The sequence below is a fragment of the Procambarus clarkii genome, chromosome 86, assembly GCF_040958095.1.
Source record: "Procambarus clarkii isolate CNS0578487 chromosome 86, FALCON_Pclarkii_2.0, whole genome shotgun sequence".
In the NCBI taxonomy this organism is placed as follows: domain Eukaryota; kingdom Metazoa; phylum Arthropoda; class Malacostraca; order Decapoda; family Cambaridae; genus Procambarus; species Procambarus clarkii.
Window position 1 is genome coordinate 15,224,770 of NC_091235.1, and position 26,550 is coordinate 15,251,319.

The 26,550-nt window shown below is 37.8% G+C and overlaps 1 protein-coding gene across 1 annotated transcript; it reads right to left on the minus strand.

The window, feature by feature from the left end:
* Nucleotides 1–509: 509 nt before the first annotated feature.
* On the minus strand, nt 510–25,907 carry LOC123768266 (exosome RNA helicase Mtr4). The gene is made up of 16 exons (XM_045758732.2): nt 25,729–25,907; nt 23,864–23,980; nt 21,296–21,896; nt 19,984–20,178; nt 18,041–18,338; nt 15,763–15,923; nt 15,016–15,141; nt 13,938–14,088; nt 11,960–12,132; nt 11,374–11,514; nt 9,089–9,250; nt 7,925–8,113; nt 6,126–6,348; nt 3,972–4,123; nt 2,786–2,900; nt 510–799 (listed from the first exon to the last, which is right to left on the minus strand). The coding sequence occupies exons 1-16, from the start codon at nt 25,833–25,835 to the stop codon at nt 645–647; spliced, it is 3,066 nt and encodes a 1,021-aa protein (XP_045614688.1). The 5' UTR covers nt 25,836–25,907; the 3' UTR covers nt 510–644.
* Between the last annotated feature and the right edge of the window lie 643 nt (nt 25,908–26,550).

Sequence of the window (26,550 nt, forward strand, 5' to 3'; positions counted from 1 at the left end):
GGGCACAACATTTGGCCCCCAGGACCCGTGTTATATTGTTCACTTTGCCCAACCGAATTGTTACATCAATCATTTCCTTAACTACAGTATTCTTAGATGGCAGGAAAATTAATCCACTGTCAAACACTACTGAATGCTTTGTATCAACTCGTGCAACTCAGTAATACAATTCTTTATCCATATCAAAACCTTTTTATCTTGTGCCATTATTTACCGTCTCATTAATGACTATGTAGAAACTATGACTATGAATAGAAAACTTATGGAAAACATACAAAACCTAGAAAATTTCCTCACCATTAAAAAGAATCAAGGGTTTAGATTATAAATTACACATTACAAAATACCTTGTCATTTTTCTATAAGTAGAGACTTGCTGCAAATACAGTCATATATCAAAGCACAATATTGTACATGTATTCCCTCATTGATCAGTGTAATTTCCCATGTTAGTATTGCTTTGTTAATTTTTTCCATCAACCTTAAAAAGGAAGTTAAATAAAAAAATCTTGGATAAAATAAGTCATGTTTGTAAAATTACAGTGCCATTAAAAGACTCATAATGCAGACAAAAAATGAACACTAACACTCCCTCTTTCAGTCTTCATTTACACACATTACAAAATACCTTTCTTGTCATTTTCCTACAAGTAGAGACTTGCTGCAAATACAATATCTCTCTTTAATAGCTTGACTCCTTCAGAGAACTTATTTTCCAAGTCAATGCCAATGGCTTTGGCAGCCTGGATCATCTGGCGTAGGAGCTCCTCCAGACGACGCATAGCTCGAATAATGCTTCCTGATAGAAAAAATAAAAGGGGAACAATTTTTACCTTTTTAAATAATATAAATACTTCTGAGTATGTGAAAAGCTCCATTTTAACCCAATTTTTGTTTCCACACAAACTCCATTTTATGCATGATCATGGCAGTCGGGCAGGACACACGGAGGCACAAATATGGCATAGCACTATGTATGTAAAATAAAATCATATAGTACCTTTACAAGACCATACACAGGCACTGGCAACTATCAGAAAACTTAGCCACAAAGCCAGGCTAACACATTAGCTAACACAGAATAGAATAGAACCAGTGAAGAGCAGAGGTGCTATAGGCACAATCAGAGAACACTGTATAAACATCAGAGGTCCGCGGTTGTTCAACGTCCTCCCAGCAAGCATAAGAAATATTGCCGGAACAACCGTGGACATTTTCAAGAGGAAACTAGATTTATTCCTCCAAGGAGTGCCGGACCAACCGGGCTGTGGTGGGTATGTGGGCCTGCGGGCCGCTCCAAGCAACAGCCTAGTGGACCAAACTCTCACAAGTCAAGCCTGGCCTCGGGCCAGGCTTGGGGAGTAGAAGAACTCCCAGAACCCCATCAACCAGGTATCAACCAGGTATTAGTGTTAAAGAAATTGTGTACGACCTTTTGTGAGACCAAAATTGGAATATGCAGATGTACGGTGCCCATATCTCAAGTGGCACGTCAACAAATTGGAAAAGGTGCACGCATGCAACTAAATGACTTCCAGTATTAAAAAGAGTGAAATAAAAGCGTAAAATATGAACATGTTTGCTGCGGCTGATAAACTACCAGGGAAGACTTGGACAATTGTCGTACTTGTCAAGACGACCCAAACAAAAGTATTGAGCACCATATGGCAAAGGGAATTCAATGTGAACAAATGCCACATTATGGAAAGTTGAATAGGGGAAAACAGGTTCCACACAACCTACAAATTATTTGGAGAGGAATTAAAAAACTCGTAGAAAAAGTTCTAGGGATGAGTCTGGGTAGTAGACTCACCAGATGAATACAAAGGTCATTGTGTGAGGAGCATATACTATGCTTTCCAACTTTAGAATCACTTTTAAATACATGGTCGGTGAAATACTAAAGAAATTCTTCATGACATTTGTGAGATCAAAATTGGAATATGCAGCAGGTGTATGGTGTCCGTATCTCAGAAAGCACATCAATAAACTGGAAAAGGTACAAAGGCATGCTACTAAATGACTTCTGGAACTGAAAAACAAGAGCTATGAAGAGGGGCTACAGGCATTAAATATGCCAAAGTTGAAAGATAGGCGAGAAAAAAAAAAAAAAAAAGAGATGATCACTACATACAAAATAGCAAAAGGAATTTATAAAACTGACAGGAATTCTTGAAACCTATAACTTCAAGAACAAGAGGTCATAGATAAACCAAGCTAAAGACACAGGTGACAAAAAAATATTACAAAATTTTATTTTGCCAAGTGGTAGATAGATAGAACAAGTTAAGGGAGAAAGCAGTGGCTTCTAAAACCACCAGTAGTTTTAAGGTGTCACGTGACTAAGTACTGGGAAGACTGGACAACATAATCATAGCTCTCATCCTATAACTATACTTGGGTACTTACACTCTCACACTCTCACACACACACACATACAGGTATGTATTTACTTTGCAACATCCAAGTTGCAATGGCCTTTCTTAAATGCAAAGCTGATTGTAAGCAGATAGAATGAACTAGGAGCAGAGGGCATGGAATTGCTTCTATTTAAAATTTCATTTTATGAGCCAAACACGAAAATTTCTTTGAAAAAAAGCATTTAACACTTGAATATGAGAGTTCAAAACACGTCAATATGACAATATGACAGTTCAAAACACGCCTGGTAAAACACGTCATGCCCTCCAGCCCCCTTAAAGATGGAGACTTTCCAAAGGAGAGAAAGTATTAAAGACAACAAATACACACACATGATGTCAAAGTTGTGTAACTCTGACTTTACCTTCATAGATCTCTGTTTTGGTGCAAAGTTCCATAAACGAAGAACCATTGCACCAGTCATATACAACATCCATCAGGAAAGGTCTAAACTGCTCAACATAGTTTTCTTCATCAATCTGAAAGTTAAAATACTGTTAGATAAACAAGAAGAATTATATATATAAATGAGGTGTAGATATGTATGAAAGAGGCAAGTAGATACAATGAGAATACTGTATATAAATGAGGCGATGATTTATGTGAACAAGGGGAGTGCTAACTACAAGTGTCTACGAGGGGGGAGGTGAGATAGCTCTTCAAGGCCTGTCTCTTAATTATTTGTAGCTAGGGTTCCTTTAATTTTCTTAACATACAATCACCTGCATTTGCTGTGGATGGAGGGAGGTTCTACAATTTCTTTGTGTATTCTACCTCAATGCCAGTACAGTACTGACAAAGAAAATGATCATAATAGGTAACTGAAGAGATTGTTGCTAAACTGGAGCTCACTGCTGGGGACTGTCAAGTGAGAAGATGACTATTCACTTGAACCCTAATCCAACTACTGGAATTGAGAATAGCGATTAGTACCCGCAACTGTGCTAGGGGGTCAAGACTTATCTCCTCCACTGTAGCCAGTGGTAACTTGCATTCTTGTGAAGAGTAAGATACACAAAACAAAGTTAATGCATTATCTCCATTAGTTTCCCAAGGCCTAGGGTGCTTCAGGGTGCATGCGTGAGGGTTATGGGTTAAGTGAAGAAAAATAGCTCTAAAGATTACAGCAACCAGAAAAACCCTAATTCATCATTTTAAGATACAGGTGATTCATTACTGTAATGTATATGGATTAGGTGACTGTACTAGCAAAAGAGATGCTAAAGTGAAAGGGCAAAATACTATAATATGCATAAAAAGCATGTACCTGTATTGAACAATATACTTCATGTATTTATAGGCATGTTTGTAGTATATCTAAAGTATATCCACCACCAAGATAACATTATTAAAATAATAGATTAAATCAGTGTGAAAAGAAGAAAATTCTACCTTCATTTGAAACTTTGACCCAGATGTCACAGTATCAAGGTTATTGTGAATAACCAAACTCAATTACGGGCTCACTATAGCCCGTGCTGCATGGAAATTTTGTTCCGAGTAGCTGAATCTAAAAACAACAACTACATGTAGTTATCGTTTTTACTAACCTCCAATTTGCATTCATGACTGACACGGGCAATTCTACGAGCCATGTCCTGCATCTGTCTTAATGGTCCCGACAACTCTTCTCCAAGTTTGGGCATTTCAGAACTCTTTTCATCACAGACAAATGTGCTGAGTAAGGCACATGTCTGAGCAGCTGTTAAATGAGCAACATTATATTAAAAGATTATCAGACATACATATGGAAAGTATTAATATATTAACAACCTCAAGCCTTCAATGAATCAATGGAAAACCAATGGAACACATTCCCGAGATAAACCTGGCGAGAGTTCCAGGAGGGCACTCCATGCATGAATGCTTTTTTTCTAATTTGTAACACTGTTTATTGCCCCACATGTTTTGAAGTTTATAAGCAATGTTCAGAACCAATTCCCCTGTAATATTTGTTCAACGTTTAATGCCATTTCAATACTGATTAAAATAAAATCTCTGCACAGAATGACAAGCTTCTTTCCTGAAGAATACCACATTTGCCAATATTTCATTAACTTTCCCCTGTCATATTTGGGCTATAATTTAGTCATGTGCTCTGAATTGTTGTGTTTTCCCTCACCTGAAAGGAGACTATTGACTTTGCATTCCCATCAATATCTAGCACACTGTAATCATACATCATCTAGTATTTTAATGTCAATGTAGGTATAATTCAATTAGCCTATGCTCATATCTTATTTCTCTTATCTCTTGTACCTCTTTCCTGGCAAGTCTTTGGGCATTCTCCATGATATTTCAGTAGCTAGTACTAGGTTGCTGGATGTGGTCTTGTTTTATTACGAACAGGACTCAATGATGCCGTTTCAGGCCTGTTCTTGTCTTTTATCTACCTACCTTTGACATCTCAGCATGCTTAACCTACTTACCTTGTTTTTCTGTGTACCTCAGGTTTAGGGTATTTTAAACCAATGCATGTCCATATTCAGGTATGTTCCTCTGCCAGTATATTACCTTAAGTGGACACTTATGTCCCACTTGGTATCTCCTTATCTTACAATGGGCCTTGACCTATTGTGTTGTTTCGCTAGCCATTACTATCTACTTGATATTTGTTACCTTCTCCCAGTCTCCTCCTTGCTTCTTCCCCCACCAACATTTATGCACTTCTGGTAACACATAAAATAGTTTACTTTTCTTTCCATCACTACTGCAGTGTATTCCACATTATCACAAATTAACACTACTCTTTTGTTAATTGCTTAAACTTTCTGCTTACAACAGCTTCTTCAAGTCTTTTTATCTCTGTCTTCCATTAATTTAACCCAAGTGACATAGAACACTTTTTTCTCCTCAACCCTTCTTATCCCTTTTATTGCATCTTCGTCTCCTCCCTGTTCTTTAACTGTTTCTTTATGGGTAAGCACATACATGTGCCATAAATTACATTACATAAAAAAAGCAAACAAAGTTAATCGCTTTTGTCACCAAACGAAAACCCCTTACGTTGAATACTGGTACATACATCATGTACAGGTCTACTGTATGCAAAAATGCATATTGTAAATTAGTCTCATTTTTGCTTTGCAAAAACAAACAGTTTAATGAAAAATAAGCGTGCTCCTGGCTTGTGCCCATTTTACATGAGGCGAGTCGGTGTGTACAGGCATGTAGAGCCGTTAACTTTATGGTTGTAGTTTATTTTATATTTGTACATTACTTTCTTTATATTTTCTGTGTAACTTGTTTAAAGCATTGCTCTGTTTTGTGTTATAAAGAATAAGGACTGCATGTATTGCAATATTATTCTATTGAAAATCAAAGGTACACAATGAGTGCCGAGCTGCTGTTGAGCATTGTTTTTAGCCATTTTAGATAGCTGTTTACTGTCGTATACTACATACATGTAAATTGTCTGCAAATGACAGCTCTAGTGTAAGGTAATGAGACAAAACTTTAATTCATAATAATTACGCTCCAGGCATTCACACTTAGCACATCTAAAGTGTAAAAGTGGGTAGGTCAGTGCTGCATAATGCATCATTTTGGATTACACATTGCCTCAAAAATTTGCATTAAGGTGTAAGCATTACACATTTAAAATATTTTCATAATATTTTGTATATTTAATACTTTTTTACTCTAATGCTGCGCAGTAATTCCATTATTGTACAATGTAATGTAAATATTATATAATGTCTTACCCGTTATATTGTTGAAGAGGCCATTGAAGAGCATCTCTGTTATGAGGAGTTCATCTGCGGCTGACAGTTCACAAGCTACTCTGCCCTTACGCTCGATCACATCCTGGGAGGTGGCATAACCCAAGCGACGTAGAACACGTTTTCTGCACTTCAGTTCATCCATTTGCAAGAGACTCTTTGCTCTCTTTAGGTCTACCTCAGCATTGTTTAATTCCTTTTTCATCTGCAAAAAAAAAAACAGGCCCATTTTATTCACCCAAGTTATTTTTTAAATATCAAACAACAAACATTTCTGATAAAACATTTGCAGCCAACTTTTACAAGAAATTAATGTGGAATCAATAATGTCTGAAACTGAGATCGGGTGTACTAATGCTGTGGAAAGTCAGTGACCACTACAGTGCTCAATTGATGGGGCAGTGCATAATCTGGAACACAGTGGGGATAAAACTAGATTACAATTAAATATCAATTGGTTACTTAAAATTATCAAAGGATGGAAAGGTATCCATTCAAGATGAATGCATAACTATACAAATCTCAATAATCCAGCAGTAAAATTTGACCTACATTGGCCCTTCCTCCTTTGCACAATGCTTTGCATACACTAACAATAAATGTGATACTGTACTGATGCATAGCAGAAAATATACCTGCTATGCATAATTTTATTTATCAAGAAATATTACATGTGGCCAAAGCCTCAGTCAATGAAAAACAATAATTCAAATACCAGCCACCAAATGGCCCCCTAATATGACATGAAATTTAAATTAATGTACTGCGGCTGAAGAGCTGAAACCCAACCATGAGAATGAAAAACCGACGATGTTTGTTTCTGTCCATCCTGGACCATTATCAAGTCATGTACTGTACATTACAAGTGGCATAGTTACTTGAAGGAAATAGTCTCCCCGGTATATAATTGTTCCCAATTGTGAAAAGCAAGATACACTCAAAAGAATATTATAGGGTAAATAAATTTCCAAGACGATATCTAAATGATGTTCACTGACCATTGATGATACATTGCCTGCAATATGTCTTACCCCAGCCAGTCAGTTATGCTCAACTCGCCTCACAATTTTCTCCTCCCCTCCCCCCATCTTACAATTATAATCCAATAATCCAACAACAGCCTACTTAGAAAACCTACATTCTTTGGTGTACATTGATTATGGAACATCTCAACCTCTTCTCAAAACTACTGTTGAATTGGCATTCACAAAAATTAATAATGCCATGGTATATTTTTTTTATTGTGTATTAACACTTTTGATGCCCGGTCATGCATAGTTCATCACAAAACCAAAATATGCTGAGTGCATGATGAAGTCATTAATTTAAAAATTTGTAAAAATTAATTTAGTGTCTGAATATTATGGGACTTGTTTTAAAATGTGTGCCAATGTCTTCCCATTCTCTGTATACCCCACATGGCATCCTGACCCCGCTTTGTGGGCGCCCACCCACGCTGGAGGCTCACTGTTCTTGTAACCTCCCTCATGACAGCCACGGCCTTTCCTCGAGTCTAAAAGTTTCCCCATTCCGGTTATTTTATCGCGGGTATTTGTTGCTACCGGCTTTATAAACACTGCCAGATGGATACTGATCAAGAACAGAGCCAATCCATGATGAAAGTATTGAAAGAGACGTACGAGGGGAGCATCCCTCATACAGAGTGAGAGCCAACTACATGCACCGAGCGAGTGATGCCGTCAGGAGATTCAATCTCGTCCAACAAAACGAGTCATACTATATGGTTAGTGCTAAATATACCAAACCTACACTTAGCCTACCTCCATTTTCTTTGAGAACTTTTCGTACAACTCATCTCGGTCGGGCTCTTTGTGTAACCTGTGTGACTCAAGACGAACGCTAAACTTCTCAAGCTTGTTCACAATCTCTAAGAGTGTTTCATCTTTTATCTTCATGTTCTTCACTGGGTCGAGTAGAAATTGGTTCTCTGGAACCCTCTTCAAGGCTTCCTGGTAACAAAAGAGGGGCAGTTTTATACACAGCATTCTTTTACGAGGAAAACAAAATTTTCAAAATAAACAAAATATTAATAAAAAGCCTAAATAATAAAATAAAAATCCACCATCCTTCAGAGAAAAAATGTTTTATTTCTAAATGTTAGTCCATGAAATTTATATCTTAATTTCACCTTTGGTTTTACAGTAACTTGTTGACTGATTAAATGGAAATTTTTGTAATTTAGTAAACCACTGAAAATAACAATTTTAAATAAGTTACTTCTGTGTGGAAAAAATGAGACTAGCCTAAAATCCATATCTGTTTAATAAAGACCTTTTTCTCATACACACAGTACTGTATAAACTTAATTCTCACTTTATTTTACACTTATGGGAAGGAAAGGCATCAGTATAAAAAAATATTGAATAAAGTAAAGATTATATATATTTAGAAACTTAAATATTATTTACCCAAGCAACACCACACTGAGCTATAATACTGAATACTATACTGAGAAACTGAGCACCCAAATGAGCCACACACACATTAGAAAGAATTTTTTCAGTGTCAGTTAAATTGAATGCATTTAGGCAGTGATGTGGTGAAGGCTGACTCCATACACAGTTTCAAATGTAAATATGATAGAGCCCAATAGGTTCAGGAATCTGTACACCAGTTGATTGACAGTTGACAGGCAGGACCCAAGAGCTGCAGCTCAACTCCGTCAATGTTACATTTTGAGTCGTGTGCATATCAAGCAGCTTCAAAACATGTGTTTTTTTTTTATCTCTTTCAAGTCCAATACCAGCCACATGCTTACTCCTCATTCTTACAAGTCACAGACTTTCAAACGCTACATTTCTAAGTAACTATCATAACTTAATCTATCCCATCATTATGAATACGTCTTGCATTGTTTATTTCTATAGCCATATATCCAGATTTTCCCTCCACACCAGAATACTCCACAAAATCTGTACACGCACCTGCACCATCTTCATGACCATAACACGCTGGTCAAGGGGCTTGAGGTCACTCGGCAGCTTCAGCCTAACTGCAGACACTTCCTGAATCAGCTTCAACATCACTGACATCACCACTGGCTCACTCTTCTCACCTGGCTTAGGAGGTTTTAAATCTGAAGTCACCTGCAAACATTGAAAATGACAAAAGGCTTAGGTGACATGGAATTTTTTTAATGCAATTATAGCATTTATCTATTCTAATATTAGATTAAATTTTCATCTCAAACAGATTGCAAGATCAAAAGTACACCATTAAAAAGATTACTTAATGACTTAATTACATCAACATAATTACAGAATTAATGTTTAGTTTTGGTTAAATACTTAACCAATCTCGAAAGATTAAACAAAATTGATTCAGACTTAAAGATGTCGGAATGAATATACAGTACTGTGCCTTATATTTGGCTTTATCATTAGACATCTCAATGTTAACTCAACAAATTAACTAACTAAACCACAGGTACAAAGGGTCAACTTTAGCAGTCATTAAATGCTCTTCTCACAAAAGCCCCAGGCCTAACACTAACTGCATGTCTCCACTTGGAGAAATCATTACATTCCAAGTGGGAACAATTCCCTAGTGAAGTAAATATCACCCGTTTGCTTTGAGATGAAGATGTGATGATAAACATGAGTGTTAACCCTTGTGTTGCCAAGGGCTATTTGGCCATTGTCACCCACAGGCGCATTAAAAAAACAAATCTTCTAAATCTGTTAATTTATGTTCCCTGATCACGGAAAAAATAATAAAAAAATAGTAAGTGGCATATTTTGCCCGCTATAGGGCAAGAAAGTCTGGCAAAAAAAAAAAAAAAAAAAAAAAAAAAAAAAAAAAAAAAAAAGGACACTGAGTCAGTGTGCGTCCGAGGCGGTCTGCTCAGCCCCAGCTGTCAGGCAGGAGTGGCCACAAAGAGATAATTACCTAATTATTTCAATGTCTCCGATTTTTCTTCGATTTTTTGCTGTAATATTATTCAATAGTGTGTAGTGTGATATATTTATATAATAAAATTTGTGAACCATGTACTCGCTGTACTCAAAATTATGGTGTGCATATTATCGATTCAATTATTGTGTTCATAAAACAATAAACAAATACTTTGTATTTGTTTATTGTATTCTCAATCATACTAGAGGTATGATGATTTAAGTGGTGACTTCTGACCAGTCACACAAGCAATAATTAAACAAAACCACAGATGTGGTTAAGGATTCTATTGATGAATGGATTGGAAAAACTAATTGGCATTTATGTGAAAGCACGTCTTTAAAATCAATCAGTTGAGGGTCTATAGCAATATAGGCAGAGGGTTGCATAGCAATCATGCAATTGCTATGCAGCTATTCAAAGTATTTTTGCCCAGGTGAAATTAATCTATCCTTTTATGACTACATCTTTCACAGCCATTCACAAAGTCATTCAATTCATACAATAACTCAACATATTGAGTATTTGTACATCCAAACAATGTATAATTTACCATATAATTATTTTGGTCATGTTAAGACATTATTATTTCATAATAGTGTACTTGGTATCTATCACTGTGTGGCATATATCCAATATTCACAACAATATGGGTATAAATGCCAGAAAAATATATGAAAAGTGAAGTTCAAGTATAAATACTGAACAAAGCAAGCAATAGTGTCAAGTAAAAACCACAAACAATCCAAAAGACATACTACCAGCACTTGAAAAATAGTTTCAGAGTTTTTGTGTATTTTCTACAGTAATGTGAACATCAATTTAAGCATGTCTTAAATACAAGCAAAACTGTGGAGCTGTAGTATTTGAGAAAGATCCTTTATATTCACATTAGTATATATTAATGTAGATTTTTTGTATTTGAGTACAGTACTTTATTCTGCTTGTCAATGAGCAGCAGCATCTCATGTAGTAACTCGTGAAACAAAGCCTAACAAACATTTCTTATGCAAACGAAAAAGCATATTAATAATATTAGTCTACATAAAGCTTTATGGTTATTTGAGAAACAAAATGTGGTTTTACCCAGATCTTACCTGGAGAGGCAATCAAGAGTTGTTCTATTCCCGAGTATTTGTACAATACATGATATAATGCACGAAATACTGCATGTACATCAGTACACAGGGAGAAGAAAAACACATACATACATACATACGATGTGCTAGTGTGCAACGTTCATAGAAGTGAATTGCTTGACAACTCTTTGCACAAATGACTACAAGAGGCATGCAGTTGTGCCCTATAAAAATACCTTTGAAGCAGCCGTTGCCTCTGATACACGCAATATCACGTCAACAGTTATTGTCGGAGCCTCCATGGGATTCTTCTTGTCCTCCTGTTTTTTGTAGCTCAGCACCACCCCCCAGCCGAAGTCATCATCATTATTCTTAATCTGTTTAAATTTAACAAGGGAAAATATACATCCGTGTCAGTTCAAAGATCACACAGTTATGGCTAAAAGAAAAGAAAAACCATTGCATATACCTGTAGTCATGAATTAACATTGCTCAATTTAAATAAAATTCATGCTCTTTGGCACAAATTAAAGCATTTTAAGTTTCAGGTTATGAAGCTGAGGCATTCTCTAAGAAACCAGCCAGAATTAGAATACAAAATATATATAAGGTAAATGACAAAATCATATGGTATCCTTATTGGAGAAACCTAACTAGGAACAGAACAAAAAAGGTTCACACTGTTTTAGCATTAGAAATGAAGAAATTTAATATCTATCCCTTTAAAAGATTAAAGATATACCACATCATGGACATACTAAAAGTAAATGTCAACATGGAATTATGTACACTACCACTACTGAAGGGCATCTTCAAACTTACATAGACCAGTCTCCCCGGTTGTAGGAATGGCATGATGTATATGGGTCGAGTGATGAAGGCATGGCGCTCGTTCTTGAGGTTGTGTATAGTCTGCTTAATCTTGTAGTAACTTTCCACTTCAGTCTCTCGTGGCACATTCATTGTTTCCAACTCCGTTTCACAAGTCCTCACACCTGAAGTAAACACATACCTAATACCTTGTTGCTCATTGAAAATGTTCAGGACAGAATACTTTCTGTTGTACACAAGTTGATTATGAAAATTACACTTGTATTAGAGGTAAACTTTCATATGTTTAGCACAATTACTGGTTGTATGTACATTCACACAATAAAACAATTCATCTTTATGAAGAAGTCATGTTATTTACTAAACTTTTCAATTTATAAATGCTTAAGATGCACAAATAATTTTCACAAATGTCCTAATATATATTTACACTTAGTGAAAATTTCCCAACATTCAAAATACACACAATGACAGCTCAATTATGACACCAGCGACCAATGTAAATTGATTTTGAGCGCGCATGATAACACCAACCACAATGCATTTGTATGTTTGTCCACAGTCCGGCACTCAGATCATTAATTTAATTTACTTGGTACACACACACAATGAAATTACACTACCGTGATGTATCAATTGAATGTAAAATAAATTTTACATTCAATTTATTAATATAATTTTTTTTTTTATTTACTTGGTGTTCTGTAATCCTGTTTCATAAATAATACTTCCCAACTGTTCTATGTTATTGGCAAGTTGCCATCAATTAACCCTTAAACTCTTCAGATAATTGAAAGTCCTGCATCATGGTGTGCATGTCAACAAATATCTAAACAAATTTAATGACATCACAGCTGGGGATTCAAGCACAATAGGTAATCGTATATGGCGACTTAGAATCATTTAAGGTTTAAAGAAGTGAATACTCTATTTAGAATTAGATGACCATATGTGATTGTATCATGAACAACAGGAGCCAGTCATTGTTCATTAGCTGTGATCAGGAAGCCAATTCAGTGGACCATAGAGACTTAATAACAATCACTTGAAAAAGGACTAAAAGACTCAAAAGAGTATCTTATGAATGGAATGATATAGTGGAGATGACTATACAGCTGGGAGCAGTGCACTAGATATAAACAATTTGTCTAGTCAAATTGGAGTTGCGTATCATAAAATTTGACTGTACATGCATCCAAGGCAACAAAGAATGCATTCTAATTTTTTTCTACGTGAGCCTGATCAAATTTATTTACAGACTAATGTATGAGAACAACTGAAAATTTAAAAAATTAGTTTGCAGTGAAATAAACTTAAGCTGCTTAGAGTACTGGGCCTTAATAGTACAACAATTATTCTCTCTCTCTACAAATGTGTTGCATTAACATTTGATGGTTTGCTACATTATATTTAGCCTAGTTTCAATGACTACTTGCTAGTTCTTTCTTTTAACCTTACTTCATTCCTTCTATCTTTATCAGCCCCTTTCCTTCTAACTTGCCATTTGTACATGCCTGTTGAGGAATGCATTCACCAAGAGGCATGTACTTATGACACCAACTCTAAAATTTTAATTATTTACTATATGAAAGCTCTTCAGCACATTAAAACTAATACCTGCTGATGCATACTTGTTCATCACGCTAGTCTCTCTCTCTCTAAATTTGTCATATATATCTTTCAAGTTCATGAAGGCCATGTACACCTCAAATATTCTTGCACACCTTCTCCATCAGCTGAGTAAATACATATATCTGGTCCGCACAATCTTCATCACAGAGCCCACTTTATCTTCAACCAATTCCTCGGTTATTTCCTGTACTATTCCAATCATTATAGTCTGTTATACACTTTTCATTATACAAAGACAAGGATAAAACTCTTCTCAGCCAGTTATAGTTATTGGTGTTCCAAGTGGAGTAACTTTTACAAGTGGTATTCCTTGCAATACATAAATACAAGCACTCACGGTCACAAAGTGCTGGAATGGATGAGTAATTTTGGAATTGGAAGAATGATCTCTCCAAGATATATTCCGGGTTTATCTGCTCCACACGCAACAAATTCAGCACCATGTTGTACGTCAGATGGAATGCAGAGTTGATGGGATCAGCATTGCCCTAAGTGAAAAACAGACCTGGATGAACTAAAGATTACACAGAATAGACTTGCTATTAATATTAAAACAACATGTAGCACAGATTTTTACAAAGTAATAGCACTGATTGGAATACCATGTCCTAAGGTGTAACAGGTATATGTGCAATAAAAAAAGTTTTCATTTCTCAAAAGATTTTATATACTAAACAAATGAAAAATGAGGAATCTGTAATGTTTGCAGAGCCAGTTAAGTGTATGCAAACAAGAGTGGAAGAGGCTGCAACATCAAGAGGGGCCTACTCCTAGTCCCCCTGGTAGAGTACTGTACTATGAAATTTGTATTTACTGCTGAACATTGTATTAACTCTGAACATTGCCATTTTTACTATCTCCATTCATATTGCTTACATAGCATCCATTCCAGTTTTTTATATTTTATAGAACAGTATTTTCTCTTTCAGTTCATATCCTTAGTTTTAAAATAAATCTAAGGTGTCCAGAGTTGAACAACTGTATACTATAGAACTTCAATTATTGACGAGGCTCTTGAACCAGGAGAAAAAAATATTACATAACCGATTCTGTAAAAACAAAATATGGGGATGTAATTGAAACAAAAAACTTTGCAAATCCTCTTGTGCCCTGTAATATGCACCTAATGTGATATCAGACAACATTTCTAGATCAGAAAAAATTTAGTTTCCAAAATAATGACAAAAGGGCTACAAAACCAAACAACAGGTCAAAAGCATACGCAGTATTTCCATTGAGGATACGTAAAAATGCATTTTACCCCTAATGATGCACGTGACGCCTCCCTCGCAACACCGTTGTTAAAGCCCGATGAAGAAGTAACGTGTAATGTTATAAAGCATTCTGAAACATCCAGACACAGATTGCACTACTTGTCACAAGTATTAGGGTAAACAACCAATACACAAACATACCTGCACCAAGTTCTTCACAACTGAGGTGTTAAGCTTCTCATCCACCATCATTATAACGACACCTTTGTCATCTTTCCCTCGTCGACCTGCACGCCCAGACATCTGGATGTATTCTCCTGATGTCAACTGAAATTAATGACAAGCTATTAATCTCAACATTTTAAATTTTGTATTATGATAGCTGGATTATATTTAGTGCAGATTCAAATTCCTGTCCATTATGTTTAACTAGTCAAACAAATACAGGCTAATATATGCTACAATAAAGTGTAGACAACTGGATAATGTGTGCCACAGTGTAGGATAAGGGCGCCTGACAGCTGAGTGGACAGCGCTTGGGTTTCGTAGTCCTAAGATTCCGGGTTCAATCCCCGGTGGAGGCAAAAGCAAATGGGGGAGTTTTCTTTTCCCCTGATGCACCTGTTCACCTAGCAGTAAATACACCTGGGGATGTTCAACAAAAAGGAGGCCTGGTTGAGGACCGGGCTGCAGGGACGCTAAGCCCTGAAATCAAGATAACCTAACCTCAGGAAGATAAACCCATGTGTGTCAATGTGTAGACAACAGGCCAATGTGTTTGTCACAAAGTGTAGACCACAGGACAACTCAACAGCAAATTGTGAAACACTTCACCCACTGAAATAAAAAAACAATTTTTTGAACAGCAGAATTTGCAAGTTCATAGAATGTCATCTATATTTTCTTTTAAAAATTTATACAGAATTAAAAATATATTCTAGCACTTACCCATCGAAAGTCTTGTCCATCAAATTTACGAACATTAGTGAAGAGCACAGTTCTGGCAGGCATATTAAGACCCATGGCAAATGTTTCAGTCGCAAAAAGGGCCTTCACTAAACCCTCTCCGAACAAGATCTCTATCGTCTCCTTGATAATGGGCAACAAACCTGAAAATGTTAATTAGAAAAGACTTCATACAAGTACTGTACAGTACTGTACTGTTAATAAGCACAACTTATGCATAGAACTATGTGGACATCATATTTACTTTTTTTGTTCTCTAAATCATTCTAAGCCAAAAACAGTCTTAACTTATGGAGGTATATATAGTCCTGTTTTTAGCCACAAATCAGTTTTGAGAACATGAAAAAAATTTGCATGAAAAGTGCAGTAATTACAGTACTGTGTAAAAGAAAAATAACAATAATGACTGGCACAGCAATGTCTCCAACATTTATAGAATATGCATAGTAGTTGGCTATAGTTTTATATTAACGATAAAAATTATTGTGCAGTTTGCCATTTTTTTTTTTAAACTATTTCTTCCAAATTTTTGTCTCCTCTTAGTAATTTTAGTCTTGTTATAACTGGTTCCAAATTAACTAGAGGTACAGTCATTTACTATGGTACATTGGTACATTGCAGTTCTTCCCATGTTTCATTACACAACTACTAAACAAATGGACAGGTATCCGATTTTTTGCCCAACAAAACCAACTGATTACAGTAAACATTTCTCTGGCACTGTAAAGAAGTCACTGGTGCCATAAATACTGTACGATATACTTGCAACTTTTGGGTTAAGCTTCCTGTCTGGGCCTAACTCCCAAGCAGGATACAAAACTTTGGGAATAAAACTTGGTGACCCAACAGGGTCGTAGGGCACATCTCTATGGTTAACATTGTCACTCGTATTCTTTAACCAGAAGGGGATTGTTAACAAATTCTATATAATCACAGCTTGTATTGGTTGAAGTAAAAAAAATAAAAATAAACAAACTAGGCATAAACAAAGGCGATGCACCCATTCTCCTATTGCCAATCATTCAATCTTAATATTTATATTATTAGCAGACACTTACCATTTGCACATTTGTTATTATTGATAATGAATTTTGTGGGTAGCAGAAAAAAGCCTAAATATTGGAAAAAGACCTTCTCTCATTAAGACTGTAGTAAAATGGTCTCACTTTCACACAGCTGACTTCAAGTGGCACACCACAAAGCATCCACACATGCACTTAAGTTGGAAGATTCACACTCGTGTGCTTACAATGCACAGTCACGAAGCCTATTTCCCTTATTACTGGACTAAAACCTAGCTTGTTTGGTCTTCAATGAGAGCCCAGGATGCTAGGAGCATAATGATTCCACAACGGCCATCACGTGTTTAGTCAATGAGGAAATAGAGAGAGCACAAATTCCATTGTTAGAAACCAATGCCAGTCATCAGCCAATTTGGAAGACTACTGGAAGGAGTATTCTGTCTTGAGCAATACAAAGGAGATTTGGTCAAGTCATCCTCAATGGTCAACTCGGGGATAGGCGACATACTCATGACGTCTCAACCCACATCACCACAGACGAGTCCGTAGTGACCCATTATTCCCAGATGCTGCAGAATAGCCAATAGCCGATTGTCAAATCCGAGAGACATAGGTTGAAGCTAACAAGAGCCCCACTTGCAAAACAAGTCAAGCATTCCAGCCTAGGACATTAGTAATACATGAAGTGTGTTTTTTCTGTTATTGGCCACTAATTAGGAAACAGAGCATCATGCATCAACCTAATTCATTCTAAATATCCTGTAAGTGACCAGAATCCTGCTGTTTAATCATTTTCGTGAAAATGACGAAAGAGTATCTGTATCCAGTATCTGCCCAAGAGATACTATGAGGTACATCCATAAGCATCAGGACTGAAAAAATGTACCACTGTGATTGTATTGTATCTAGGTCACGTGTATAGTTGAGATATAGAAATGCGTTCAGCAAATGTGTGTAAACTAGCAGTGCTGCCATAGAGAACCTGATGAAGTGCCTTATATAAAAGTTAGAAGGAAGAAACCAAGATTATAGCTACCACTCTGTTCTCACTCTAACCAGTGTAAGGCCACTGAAAGCTGCCCAAGTGTTACCCCAATCAACAGCCACACCTGTCACCAAGTCCAGTCGTTAGCTGCCTGCTGCCAGGCGGGTCATGGATGGATGTAAAATGCTCTTTACATTTATAATTTAAAATGGTATCCAAGTGCTCTATAGAACAAACTCCATCATTTACCAACCTCCATGATGAATGCCTATGCCTCGTCGTAGTAGAGGCAGAACTGAAACCACCTGCGGTAATTGTCTGTCCTCCTCAGAAAGGACCGAAATAGCATTGCTGAACACTTCATCCACCAACTGTTTTTCCTCGGCTAAATTGAAATCCAACTTGGACACCTGGAGAGCATAGGCCTCACATTCCTTTTTGGAGAAACTGAAGATGATGACCGGTGCAAAGTTGCGCTCCATTATCATCTTCACAAGTTTATAGCAATCGGAACCATCCTTCACTCCACCTTTCTTGCCTTTTAAATGGGCCTGAGAAGATCAAATTTATTAGACATGGTGGATATATTAAAAAATACTCCTCATAATTACAAGAACAAAAATAACTTTAAAATGACTTAATTTACAATAATTTGCTCAGCTTAATAACCAAGATCAGGTTGAGAACAAATAGCTAATTCACATCACAGAAAACATATAAAACTTATGCAAAGCAATACTGACAGCCGCAAAGTTCACAGAAAACAAAGCACTAAAAATGCCCAACAACTCTGCAAAGATTCATTCAAATGCAAATGATTCACTTGAAACTAGTCCCTTTGGCTGGTTGATACCTGGTTGATGGGGTTCTGGGAGTTCTTCTACTCCCCAAGCCCAGCCCGAGGCCAGACTTGACTTGTTAAGAGTTTGGTCCACCAGGCTGTTGCTTGGAGCGGCCCACATACCCACCACAGCCTGGTTGGTCCGGCACTCCTTGAAGGAAACAATCTAGTTTCCTCTTGAAGATGTCCACGGTTGTTCCTGCAATATTTCTGATGCTCGCTGGTAGGGCATTGAACAACCGTGGACCTCTGATGTTCATACAGTGTTCTCTGATTGTGCCCATGGCACAATCAGAGAACACTATGTTCTGAACACTGTATGAACACTAAACAAGTGAGAATTAAGAGTGAACCATCAAACTCTTACATTTAATTTTTAGTTGTCCTGCAGCAGGACAACAGGATCGTACTCACCACCCTAGCTTTATTTAAAGTTTTACTGCCCGGACAAACTAATTGTCAGATGGGTACTTAACATAATTGTGAGGAAGAGAACCGCTGTGAGTGCCAGAGTGAAACTATGCAGTTTTTGGCAGTATACACAGGGTAGATTTGGTGTAGTTTCCACTTGTCCTGTGTCGAGCAGTAAGCATCAACACAACAAAATATGATTCTCCTTCCTCTCCCCTTACCAAGTCAGTGTGAGAGTTAATAATTATTTAGGAGTTGTCTAGATTAGAAATTCAAATTATTATTATTATTATTATTTATGGGGTTCTAGAAGGAGTCTCTTGGTTCATGCGTGGTTTTTCAGGCTAGGGGTGCATCATCTGTTGCGGCACTTGTGGCAGGTCATAGCTGTCTGTACACCACCCGCTCTGCTTCACTGGCTGCCCTCTTTGTTGATCACGTTTCCTTGACTCAGTTCCAAGGCACATTTATACCAGATTGTCTGCAGTATACTGACATCTGTTTAATGTTCCAGTCCAGTCAAGCTTGTGTTGCCCTGGGTCTAACTTGCCATCCTAGTAGGCTCAGGAATCTGTACACCAGTTTATTGATGGTTGAGAGGCGGGACCAAAGAGCCAAAGCTTAACCCCCGCAAGCACAAATAGGTGAGTACACACCAACATTGGCCGTAGCCAGGGTAAAGGTGTCACAACAAACCCAATAGTGGTCTCCAGTTCAAACAAGCACCAAACTCTAAACCCAACACCATATTCCAGATTCCAGATTTAACGACCACTGACTCGGTAAATAAAGGCCTCGTTAACAATCTCAAATTTAGTACTGTAGTTAGAACTGGCAGAAAGATAAAAAAATAAAGTCCTTAAGTTGAGTGGATACTAATCAAAATTTGTTATACAGTACTGCATTATTGGCACACTGAAACTAGAGAAGTACAGTATAAATACCTGTTCTGGTGCATTTTGCAAAATTGTCATTGCTGTATTAAAATTATCTTCTCTGAACTTGCCAGTTTCATCAACAGAGAGATAGATTCCTTCGCCCCCAGCAGGGAAGATATAGTGTTGGAGAGGAGTTGGACGGTAGTCTGTGTACACCACATGGCATGGCTGATGGTGAAGGTAACAAACCCACTGGGCAAACTGAAATCAACACGTCACAATGATTACATTATCTGACTAAACTATACACGGTATTTATGAAAACACTGCAATAGCTGGAAATATACTTTGCTTAGTTATTTAAATTTAATAAACTGTCTTCAAGATATATAATTAAAAACAGAAAAATACAAAATTATGCATATCAGAGAAGCTTCACAGAGGAATATTAATTTAACCACTGCACTGCGCAAAGCGCCTTTAGGCGCTCAGAGAGTTGTGCTTTTTGTTTTTTAATTTGGCTATATTTTAATGTTTTTTAATGTTTTCATTACTATTTGTGTTTTGAAATGGAAATAGTTGACTTTGGAAACATTTTGACATTAAATTTACCTGAACATTTGTAAAAATAACAAAAATATGTCCTTGACAATTGCACCAAGACGTTTTTGCCGAAAATAGGTGAGCAGTGCAAGGGTTAAACCTTTATCTGTAGAACGTTTCCCACTCATGGGGTGGGTAGGCACCAACCCGGAGAAGATAAGAGTAATAAAGTAAAAGGAATTTAAAAAAGGAACTTCTTTGAGGGTCGTTGCAAAGTTTAACTTCTCTATAAGACCTAAGCAATCATTAGATAAAGCAATGTTTCTTATGCTTGTTGGTTATCACTATATTAATGCTATCTTTTTCTAATTGATACCACAAAGCTACTTTATGACTACAGCATTGCTATACCTTTATTATCTCAGATTGTTCCTACAATCTGGTGAAATTAATCATTTGAGAATGATTTAATGATAAATACAATTCTGCAGATTCATTTTTAAATCTCAATGTACTCTTTAACTATAAAAACAATCCCTGCCAACACTTTCCTCTTCTTCATACAAAACATTGTTAAACAAAAGACTACACTAATGAAAAAAAAAATTGAAGACTGCAATGAACTCTTAGGCAATGTTTACAAAAGAGTCACATGAAACAAAAGCTTACATGCAAGTCATGCTTGTGGCAGAAATCCACAATACCATACAATGTTTTAAAATTATAATATAAACTATTATGTATGCTTCATACTGTATCCTAGTCTAATAAAGATCATATAAAACAAATGCAGTAAGAGTAACTTCTAATACACAACCCAACTCATTCCACTAACCTGGCTTGCATTAGGAATAGTTGCAGAGAGAAAGACAAATTTGACCGTTGGTGGTAGAAGGATAATGGTCTCTTCCCACACGTATCCTCTCTCCTTGTCTCTCATGTAGTGAATCTCGTCAAAGATAACCCAACCAGCTTCTCTCGTCACCTCGGAGCCTCGATACAGCATGGACCGTAAAATTTCTGTGGTCATGATGAGACAAGAGGCATTTGGATTGATAGTCACATCACCGGTCAACAGACCCACATCAGTGAATTCATCGCTAAAATCTCTGTATTTCTGATTACTCAAAGCCTTGATGGGAGTTGTATATATGACTCTCTGCTTGTTCTGTAAACACATGGCAACCGCATACTCGGCAACGACTGTTTTACCAGCCGATGTGTGAGCGGAAACCAATACCGACTGATTATTATCAATACATAATATGGCTTCTTTCTGGAAAGGGTCCAGTATAAATGAATATAACTTTGCTGGTTTTTCTTTGGCAGGTTGAAGTGGAATATACATTTCTCCAGGGGGTACAGCCACTTCATGTGTACATGCTTCGAAGGTCTCTATAATATGTACAGCTATTCTTGGCAAATCTTCTATTAATCTGAAAAGAAGAAAGTTGTAGTTGTAAATCACACACAAGAAGAAAACACTCGAGAACAGCTGAACAGGATGTGCCATCTAGTCAGGAATTTATACAGTTTAAAAGACATTCATCTTACAGAGCCTTGGGTGCCTGAACATATTTCTCCTTACTTGAGCTAGACAGACAATCCTCATACCGTAGGGAGCTTTATTAATTTCTTAATATTTCCTCAAAAAAATGCTTCAACAATATGGTGGATTCAATATCCTTCTAGAAGCTCCAGTCACATGACTTTCAGTCAGTAAGGAGATCAAGTAACAAAAGCTGCCCACTTCACCCAAAGAACCAAGACCTGCTCTCACAAAGAGAGCTATTCTTTTCCGTAAGTTTTTAGTAGTAATTGTTGAAATGAATATCAGTGCAAAGTGAAGAAGTCTTTCTGCTGCATGTAAAAGCCACTGAATTAGTTGAATCGTCATAAAAAAAAGGAAATGGGAAGACTGTCATTCATGCTGTAATCTGTCCTCTCGAATAATGCACTGCACTTTGACAAAATCCACAACGGATAAAATATGATGTACAATAAATCAAAGCAGCTCACATTCACATTTTCTATGCATGGATTGTTTGGTTAGGTTAGGTTCAGCATTTTAATACACCATTTTCTGTCTTATGGCAGCTCAAGAGGATGGAGGACTGGATGCCGAGCCATCAATCGAGAGGTATCATGGAATCGATTGTTGTGTGGACACAGTGCACCACCACTAGTCGTGTTTGGAAGTACTAATGTCAAGACACAAAAGTCCTCCTTAACCACTGCACTGCACCAAACAACAATTGTCATTCTGAGAGTTGTGCTATTTTTTTTTTAATCAGGCTATATTTTAATGTTTTTTTAACGTTTTCATCACACTGTTTTGAAATGAAAATAGTTGAGCTTGGAAACATTTTGACATTAACTTTACCTGAACATTTATAAAAACAAAAATATGTCCTTAACAATTACACTATAAAGTATTTGTCAAAAATAGGTGCACAGTGCAGGGGTTAAGGAGAGAAATACCCACTTCTTGAGCAATTGACTGGAATGTAGTGGAATTACTGTAGTTAAGATCATGTTTGCTGGCCAGAAATTTAAAAAATGTCACCATAACTAAGTTACTCTTTTTACAATTTGTTGCATAAAGTGAGTGTTAGTAAGTTGGCTAGATTACCTTGTACTCTGGATATTATTATTTTTATTGATGCATTCAATAATCTTAGCAAAGTATCTAGCAGGTTTATGTATTTCCTTACCTGCTCCCTAATATATATATCAAGGCAGACTATGAAACATTTCAAGCCATTATTTATTATTACTAATACAAAAGGTTTGTAGATATTACTCATCAGTAATATTACTGGCATATTGGCAGAGCTATAATCTTGTTCCGTTTTCCATATCAAACTATTGCTACGCATTTTGGAGAGCATATGGAATAATTTACGTCTGAGAGTCGGGTGTTTAACCTGTTTGATGGTTCTTTGTGTGTAGCATATACTCTGTGCTCCGTTGTAACATTCTATTGTACTGAACAGTACTATTTGGTTAATTGTCCAACTATGTTATAATATAGATTAAAAACAAATTAATATTTTAATGGAATTTTTCTTTCCTAAGAAGTATATCTTCACACAACCGCATATACACATGAAAAATCTATTATAGTACTGTATATATATTTCACCCAATATAAAGCGAGACATTTAGCATATACTGTACAGCACAGTCGTGTATCAGATGCACATTTCATAAGTTTTGGTAAACCCTACCGTTATTTAATAGCAAAGAAATATATTTTTAGTGATAATATTGTGCTGTATTTTAACTTACTAAAGTACATTAAAACAGCAAAAGTAAGAAAATCTGCAGTAATCTCAAAGGAAGACTTGGATTATAAGTCCAGTTGACAGAGGGCAGAACTCTCCCTTCTTAAAAAACCAACCTAAGCTCAGACTGTGTTGTCTCCACTTGAGAGCGACGCTTCTTGGATACTCCCTTAATCTTCTTGTCATCTTCAGCAATTCGCTTTCCTAATAACTGGTTGAGTTCCTCAGCTGCTCTGTAAAGCATGAAGGTTGAGGTTATTATAAAAAAAACATATACTGTACTTAATATCAAATCAATACAATCAGAAAAATCTCAATTATCTTTATTTTGCAGATTTATGAATTATCTACCTATTCTGCCATTTAGTTTCAAGAATGCGTGGATGGGCTGTGTCTACCCCTGGTAGACTGCCCTGGTATGCCATAGCTGTTGTCAAAAGATTAAAAACTATTCTCGGTTTTATTCGGTATTTTTAAAATTTGGTAAAGATTCTATAATCTATGAAAAAATTTAAAGGTGCCATTTTAGGTGAATTTTTATTATTTTTTTTTTCTTCTAATTAGGTTACAATGTTGGAACTTAGGCTGGAGGCTCTTATGTTACATTTTTAAACAATGTTTCCATAAGAATTGGATGTTTTTGAAGGTTAACCATAAGAATGAATGTGATTCGAGTCTGTTAACTGAAGGGTATAAACAATCACAGCAATATTTATGTGGATAATTTAAGGGGATGATGCCAAAATCAAAATCTTCAGAACATTTTTGGCAACTGAATGTTGCCAAAACATGGCACTTTCCACATTCATTAATGTCTGAAACACTTGCACGAGGAACCAATTCTGGCTATACTGTATATGCTTAAAACCAATTGAATAATAAATATTAGTTGAAGTTCAACATCCTCTTTTCCTGTTAAAGTACTGTACATTAAAAAATATAAAAGTTCTGATATAGTGTAATAATAAAGATATCTTATTTGAATTAGGATAAGATAAGCTTCTTTCAAACACACAATAAGACACTGTGAGGCCCTTCTTGATTGGAGTTTGGTCAAATGTTACACAAAATACTGTTACGAAGCTCATTTTTTTCCCCAACTGTCAAAACCATATCATGAGGTTAAGAAGTATTAGCTGTGTATATGCAAGGCTGTGTTAGGCTCCGTTGGGTTAGGTTGGGTAAAGTTAGGGAGGTATTAAAATAGATTCCTAAGTCATATTGTGTACAATGTGTCTTGTATGCTGGTGAACCTGGTCGAACCCTTGTTAGAATCTGACCAGATTGTCAATTGGGTTAACCCATGTGCCGCATTTCCACAATGGTCGTTCAAGTTAAAATCGGTGAACGCCCCAAGAATATTGTTGAAAACATCTCGATAACTTATTAAACCATAAATCCAAAGTTTTTTAAAGTTGGGTTAGGTTAGGTCACTGTTTTACCACTGCGGAATAGGAACTTCATATCTATAGGTTAATTTTGAACGTTAAAATCAGCATTCGCCGATTTTAACTTGGGCGACCATTGTGGAAACGCAACACATGGGTTGACCCAATTACTACTTGGGTCAGATTTCATTATGGTTCAGAACAAACCCACCACACCAAGATGTAGATATCCCGAACAAGCTCGCTCCTGTCCCGAAGGTCACAGCTCTTGTAGTGCAGCGGTGACACACCTGTCATTTTTTGGTGGTCTACCATAGCCTGAATTTTCCCCACCATCATCGTTTGTCAAAACACACTGCCATTGGGGTCCAGGCCGTAGGTATTTGGGAACCCGGTACCAGTCACCTAAATGCCCCAGCCACAAATATTGTAACGTTCTGTTGTAACAGTTCAAGTCTCGTGCAAGTGTCACCCTAAAACTTTGCTAAAAGACTAGGAACAATCTGGAAATAATGTTAGTAAGACAAGTAAGAGCGATGCGGGTGGGAGAGGACAGGTGCACAATACACAGCTACAGGTGTTCCCAGACCCACTTCTCATTCTCCTCCTCGTCCACCAGCTCAATGTCCGGCAGGGCCTCCACCCGCTGCACGCCCTCCTCCTCCACGAAGTCAAAAAGATCTTCCCCGAAGCACGCCATCCTGCCCCGTATCCCTGTGTTGTGTTGACTGGTGCGTGTTGCAGCGCCGCCACCACGAGACCCCTTCCCAGCGCACCACTCCCGGCGGCCACCCCCTCCCAGCGCTCCTCTCCCGGCGGCTACCCCCTCCCAGCGCTCCTCTCCCGGCGGCCACCCCCTCCCAGCGCTCCACTCCCGGCGGCCACCCCCTCCCAGCGCTCCTCTCCCGGCGGCCACCCCCTCCCAGCGCTCCACTCCCGGCGGCCACCCTCTCCCAGCGCTCCACTCCCGACGGCCACCCCCTCCCAGCGCTCCTCTCCCGGCGGCCACCCCCTCCCAGCGCTCCACTCCCGACGGCCACCCCCTCCCAGCGCTCCTCTCCCGGCGGCCACCCCCTCCCAGCGCTCCTCTCCCGGCGGCCACCCCCTCCCAGCGCTCCACTCCCGGCGGCCACCCTCTCCCAGCGCTCCACTCCCGACGGCCACCCCCTCCCAGCGCTCTACTCCCGGCGGCCACCCCCTCCCAGCGCTCCACTCCCGGCGGCCACCCCCTCCCAGCGCTCCACTCCCGGCGGCCACCCCCTCCCAGTGCTCCACTCCCGGCGGCCACCCCCTCCCAGCGCTCCACTCCCAGCGGCCACCCTCTCCCAGCGCTCCACTCCCGACGGCCACCCCTCCCAGCGCTCCACTCCCGACGGCCACCCCTCCCAGCGCTCCACTCCCGGCGGTCACCCCCT